The 6267-nt window shown below is 23.3% G+C and overlaps 1 protein-coding gene across 1 annotated transcript; it reads left to right on the forward strand.

Moving 5' to 3' along the window:
• Positions 1-1246: 1246 nt before the first annotated feature.
• PmUG01_14043000 (CS domain protein, putative) lies at positions 1247-2825 on the forward strand (the record flags this gene model as incomplete). Its single annotated transcript, XM_029007993.1, has 4 exons — positions 1247-1691; positions 1899-2060; positions 2198-2438; positions 2732-2825. The coding sequence occupies 4 exons, from the start codon at positions 1247-1249 to the stop codon at positions 2823-2825; spliced, it is 942 nt and encodes a 313-aa protein (XP_028864327.1).
• Between the last annotated feature and the right edge of the window lie 3442 nt (positions 2826-6267).

Below are 6267 nucleotides of genomic sequence, written 5' to 3' on the forward strand. Positions count from 1 at the left end.
TAGTAGTATCTTATCAATCTTTTATTTGATAACATGTAGATAACAAATAAAACTATCACGCCATTTTGTTGGCTAATTAAAAAACAAATATTTTTCGAACTGTTCATTTTTTAAAAATTGGAAAATTGGCCTACCATATATCATTAAAAAAAAAAAAAAAAATGAAAAATATGGAAATTTCACACAGTGAACAAATTAAAAAATTATCTCCTGCATATTTATTAAAAATTATTTTAAAATATCAAAAATTTTTAAACATATTTTATCAAAATTTGTCCCTTATATATTTATTTTAACAACTGGTGTATATTATATGCAGAGGAAGCATTTTTTTTTTTGTTTCATTGTTTTTTCCCCTTTTTTTCATATTTTACATATCAATAAATCATCTTACATATACATATATATATATACATATTACACATATATTTTTTATATTGCGAATGTTGCCTACTTGCATGCTGTGTTTTTTCAATTTGCCATACTTATTATATTTAGCACACATTTATTACATTTAAGTTAAAAAAATATAATAAAATAAAATATTAAAAAATGTAAGGTCGTTTTAAAAATATCACAGTGCGAAAAAGAAAAAGAAAAGAAAAAAAGAAGTATATTAAGGAAATGTCAAAAAAAGAAAAAAAAGAAACGTGCTTAAGAAATGTCAGAAAAAGGGAGAACAAATTTAAAAGTTGAAAAATAAATATTAAAAGAAGTTTTAAGTTTTTTAAATATAAAAATACAAAGTCGAATATGGCTCTTACATAATTTGAACAGTGCAAAATTTGTTCCTTTTAAACATAAGAACATCACTACTGTCAAGTAGGCAAAAACACATTTTAACTCCGTGTATTGATGATATGTTGTTTTATTTTAATAATATATAATTAAATTGCACTATATTTAAATTTAGGAAAATATTCTAAGAAATTTATTTGGTTTCAAGTTTTACTTTGTTTATTTATCAGTTTTCTCATTTTAAAGCCTCTCCATTTTTAGTCTATTCACTGTAAGCATATGTATTGTGAGAATACTCATTGTAAAAGCGTTTTCACTGTAAGCAATTTCATTGTAAAAGCATATCCATTTTTAGCCCATTTATTGTGAAAGCATATCCATTTTTAGCCTATTAATTGTAAGCTGTGCCATTTTTGGCTCATTACTTTTTTTTTCCTTTTTTGTAACCACATTTATGAGAAAAATCAAGAAACATTTAACGCTACTGTTTTTACTTAAAATAAAAAATATGAAAAGCGAAAAACATGAAAATATGTTGATGGCTATAGCCCAAGATTTTACCTCCATAGATGATTTAATAGAAACGTTTTTATCATTTCTAGAATGTAAGACTGATTATTTTCATTTAATGATGAGTGAAGACGATATACAAACTCTATCTAAAAGATATGATGGCGATATACTAAAAAACATTTTAAGTAATAATAGACGTGGGTTTAAAGCACATAACAGGGAACAAAATTTAATGAAATTATTTCGAAAACATCAATTAAATTATATAATTAAAGAACAACCTTATATAATTGAAAATGAAGAAATAAAAAATAAATATTTACCACCTTGCGATGAATTAAAAAAATTAAATAATTTTAAAATTCTAGAGACTAAGAATACACAAAAGGCGGAGCAAGAAAAAAGAGACTCTGCACCAATTCCATTTAATACCGTTACAAGTAACATAACAAAATATTTTTTTATAGGGCGAAAAAAAATAAAAAATGGAAGAAGCTGATAATAATGTTGTTCCTGTACATGTTCATTTTTTCCAAATATTGTCATTTACATAACTAAGCATACATGTATACACCTATACATGTACACTTACATATATATATATATATATATACCCGCGTGTACGCATGCACATTTTTGCGGCCTAGGTGAAAATCATATATCAACATGGAACGGCGGGAAAACTGAAAAATATTTTTGGAATCAGACTTTAAACGAAATAAACATAGAAATGCCCATGTATAAAGAAGTTAAAACTAGCGAAATAAACGTTGAAATATCGAATAAAAATATGAAAGTCTGTCACTTGAGTAAGCTGAAAAGGAAAAAAAAAAAAAAAAGAAAACTAACCAGTAATATGCTAATGCATAAAGTAAATGTGATATGATTAAATATATTTGACTGTTTTATTTTCTTTTTTACCTTTTTCCTTTTGTTCTTTTTCAAGACGAACTAAAATTGGAAGGGACCTTTTATGAAGAAGTCAACAAACAGGAATGTATGTGGAATATAGAAGATAAAAAGAAAATAATATTTTTTTTAGAAAAAAAAAGAGAAAATTGGTGGCCTTGTGTATTAAAGGGAGATCCTGAAATCGACACAACAAAAATCGAATCAAAAAAGAATTTAACCGATTTTGATGAAAAAACGCAAGGAGAAATAAGGAAATTTTTGCATAAACAGAAATTGTAATTTTACTTGAAAAAAAAATATATATATATATATTTGCATTATATCTTATTTTTATTCGTAAAAATAGATACTCTAAAACGTTTGAAGGCTTGATTTTACATTTACATTGGTTTTCAAATAGCGTCTACACGTATATGTATATATCTATAAATGGTTTAATAAAAATTTCTATATATGCGGAAAATATAACCGCTTAAAAATTAAAACAATATATACAATTAATAAATCGATTTAGTATGTCATCCTAGAATTAACATATCTTTTTTTTCCTTTTTTTTTTTTTGTGCAGAAAAAATGAAGATATTGCATCATCTGAAGAATTAAGAGAAGAGGTTTTGCTAAAAAATGTGATGGATAAAAAAAGATATCCATTTATCAATTAAAAATTTTGCTAAACGAATGTTAATAGAAATTTCAGTTAAATATTTAAAGAATATTTTAATTTAAATCTCATAACTTGAAGGTAAAAATCTGTATGTCTGCAAAAGGACATTCAGGCGGCTATGTATCTGTGTATGTATGTATGTATGTATGTATGTATGTATGTATGTATGTATGTATGTATGTATGTATGTATAAACATGTAAATATTCTCCGCAATATCGCTTCCCGCTTATGTGTAATTTTTTTTGGTTAGTTAATATTTGTCAAAACATAATAATTCTGTCGAAAAAGGAATTTTAAAATATACTTTTTTAAGAATTATATATTATTTTAAAAAGAAAAAAAAAAAAAAAAAAAAAAAGGCGTAACAACCTGTATCGTTCATAATTTAACATATATTTTTTTTCTTTTTTTTTTGATATATATTTATTAACCCACACTTAATCAAATTCATTTGATCAGTATTCCCTTGATGACAACTTTATATTTCAGTAAAATGAAAAACAAAATTCTAATGGCTAATGCAAAGTTAAATTTAATTCAAACGTTTTGTAGAAGATATATTAGTATTTCATTCTGTTATTAAGTTGATAATGGATCTAGTTTTTTTGCAATTTTTATAGGCCATGTCAAAAAAAAAATAATAATAAAATAAATAAATTGTATCAACATTTTTAATTACTTGTGTTTGAGTTTACTCATTATAAGGGAATGTATTGAATCGGAATAGTACACTATAACTGGTCTTTGTAAAGTGGAACAATAGCACATATGATATAAAAAAGGAATCGAAATAAAACAAAATGAGTTATGAAATATACTTTCATTATTGTGTCGAACACCAGTTATTTATTTTATCGCATGATCTGGTCAGGTTGTTTTTCACGTCTTTTTTCACGCCTTTTTCAAATTATTTTGTTTGTTATTCTTCTATATTTGGATTACATTTTCCTAGTATTTTCTTTTTTTTTTTTATGAACTGTTCATGTAAAATTAAAAAAGGCTATAACTAATTGCAATATCTCTATGTCTACTATATGAAAAGTGAAAGAGGTATTTGCATTAATCTATCTTTTCTTATTTTATAGATAAGCGACAGTTGTTCTTTAATGACTTTTTTTGTATATATATATATATATACATATATATATAACATATATATATTTACATACATATATATAAACATATATATATTTACATACATATATATAAACATATATATATTTACATACATATATACATACATATATACATACATATATACATATATACATACATATATACATATATACATATATACATACATATATACATATATACATATATACATACATATATACATATATACATACATACATATATATATATAAATATACTCATTTAAGGCTACACGCGCATTCAACATATGATATTTTTTAGGAGCTTTTGTTATTTTCAGGAAGTTATAATTTTAACGTTTATATGTCATCAAATGAAGAACAATGCTATAATTTTCTTCTACGCCAATATATATTAAAAATGGCAAATAAAAAAAAAATGCAGTTTTTTACTTACTCGATATAATACACAAATATATAAATGCTTATGTAAATGCGTATATATGTGCTGTAAAAAGTTCTTTTTTTACTAATTTCTCTATAATGTATATTTCCCTATTAACAATAATGACGTAATATTTGTTGTTTGGAAAAAAGATTGTCATAAAGTGGTTCCAAATGAAATATTGTATAGAAATCATTGCAAAGAATTGAATATTATAAGGTGTAAAATTTTGTATATAATTTCTTTGGTTTGTTATCTTTTTGTTTTTTTGTGTTTTTTCTTTTTTCTTTTTTCTTTTTTCTTTTTTCCTTTTTCCTTTTTCCTCCTTTTTGGATATAATGTGAATTCTTTTCATTTATTTTTTTTCAATTTTTCCAACTATAAAAATTGTACAAATAGGAGAATGCTATTTATAACATCTGTGTAATATTTTTTATTTTTAAAAACAATTTAACATGTAAAAAAAGAAAAAAATATTGCATTCAAATATTAAGGAACTTTATAATTTGTGGAAAATTCTACAACAATAAATAAAGAAAAAATTTTAGTAAAATTATTCACTTTATAACAATTTAATACTTCACACAAAAAAAAAAAAAAAATTGTATACACATATTAATGTGCACGTAAATACGCGTTTATATGTACATTTTTGTTTACGTACACAAATACATATACATATATATATGTGTATATATATATAAATGTAAACACAATTAGAGCATATAAAAACGGAGCATGTATATGTTTCGTATAAAGATATAATTTTTATTCGAATGGATTTGTTCTTTTTTCGTACCTTTTATTATGTTTCCGTTTTTATTATATTGTGTGTTTCTCTAAATTGCACTTTGCACTTGCCAACAGAAGTTTCATTAGCAGTAACATCGTAAGATAGCCATGCTTCTTTCCTTTCTCTCTTTCTTTTTTTTTTTTTTAACAGATTAATTGTAGTAAGAATAGAATTATTTATTTTTTTCATCTTCGCATATAATGGAAAAAATAAAATAAAACAACGTATATTTCTTATGAAAACGTTCATACTTAGCACGTCTATCAGTTTTTCTATTTCCATTTGAATTTCTATTTTTTTTTTTTTTTTTTTTTTTTTTAATTTCCAGTCTTTATTATTAATATTACAACCTATGTTGGATATAAAATGTCATCGTTTTCTTCTTTTTTTTTAATTTTCTTTTAGTTGTAATTTTTTGTTTTAAAGGAAATTTTAAGGGGTAGCGCAAGTACTAGATGTATATGTACGAGTGCATATATGTACGATATAGTATAAACATGTACATGCAGTTATGTACACAATATAAATATGTGCATATATACATATATACGTATACTTATATAGATATATATACGTATGTATGTGTGTAAATGTTCACATTACAAATATATCTGGGTCTTGTTTTTTTTGGTGAAAGACGTACAAATGGTTTAAAAGTTAACATCTGAAAAATTGTAAAAGTGAAAAGGTGAAAAATTGTAAAAGTGAAAGTGAAAAGGTGAAAAATTGTAAAAGTGAAAGTGAAAAGGTGAAAAATTGTAAAAGTGAAAGTGAAAAGGTGAAAAATTGTAAAGGTGAAAAAGTGAAAAAGAAAAATCAAGCTGACACTTTGCGAAAAATGTGAACTTTACAGAAACTCAATGAAAGAAAGATTGTTGCTTATATCAGAAGAAACAAAATAATGTACAGAATGATTTATTTTTTTTTTTTTTACAAACATTAAAGCAATAGTAAAATTAAAAAAATATTTTGAAGACTTCTTTTTGATATGGAGAAAAGATATATAAAAATAACAATAACAATAATAACAAAAAAAAAAAAAAAAAGAAAAAAGAAAAAAAAAAATATATCCCAATATGACAAATAATATAAAGTTCTATTATGAT

This window comes from Plasmodium malariae, assembly GCF_900090045.1.
Source record: "Plasmodium malariae genome assembly, chromosome: 14".
Taxonomy (NCBI): Eukaryota; Apicomplexa; class Aconoidasida; order Haemosporida; family Plasmodiidae; genus Plasmodium; species Plasmodium malariae.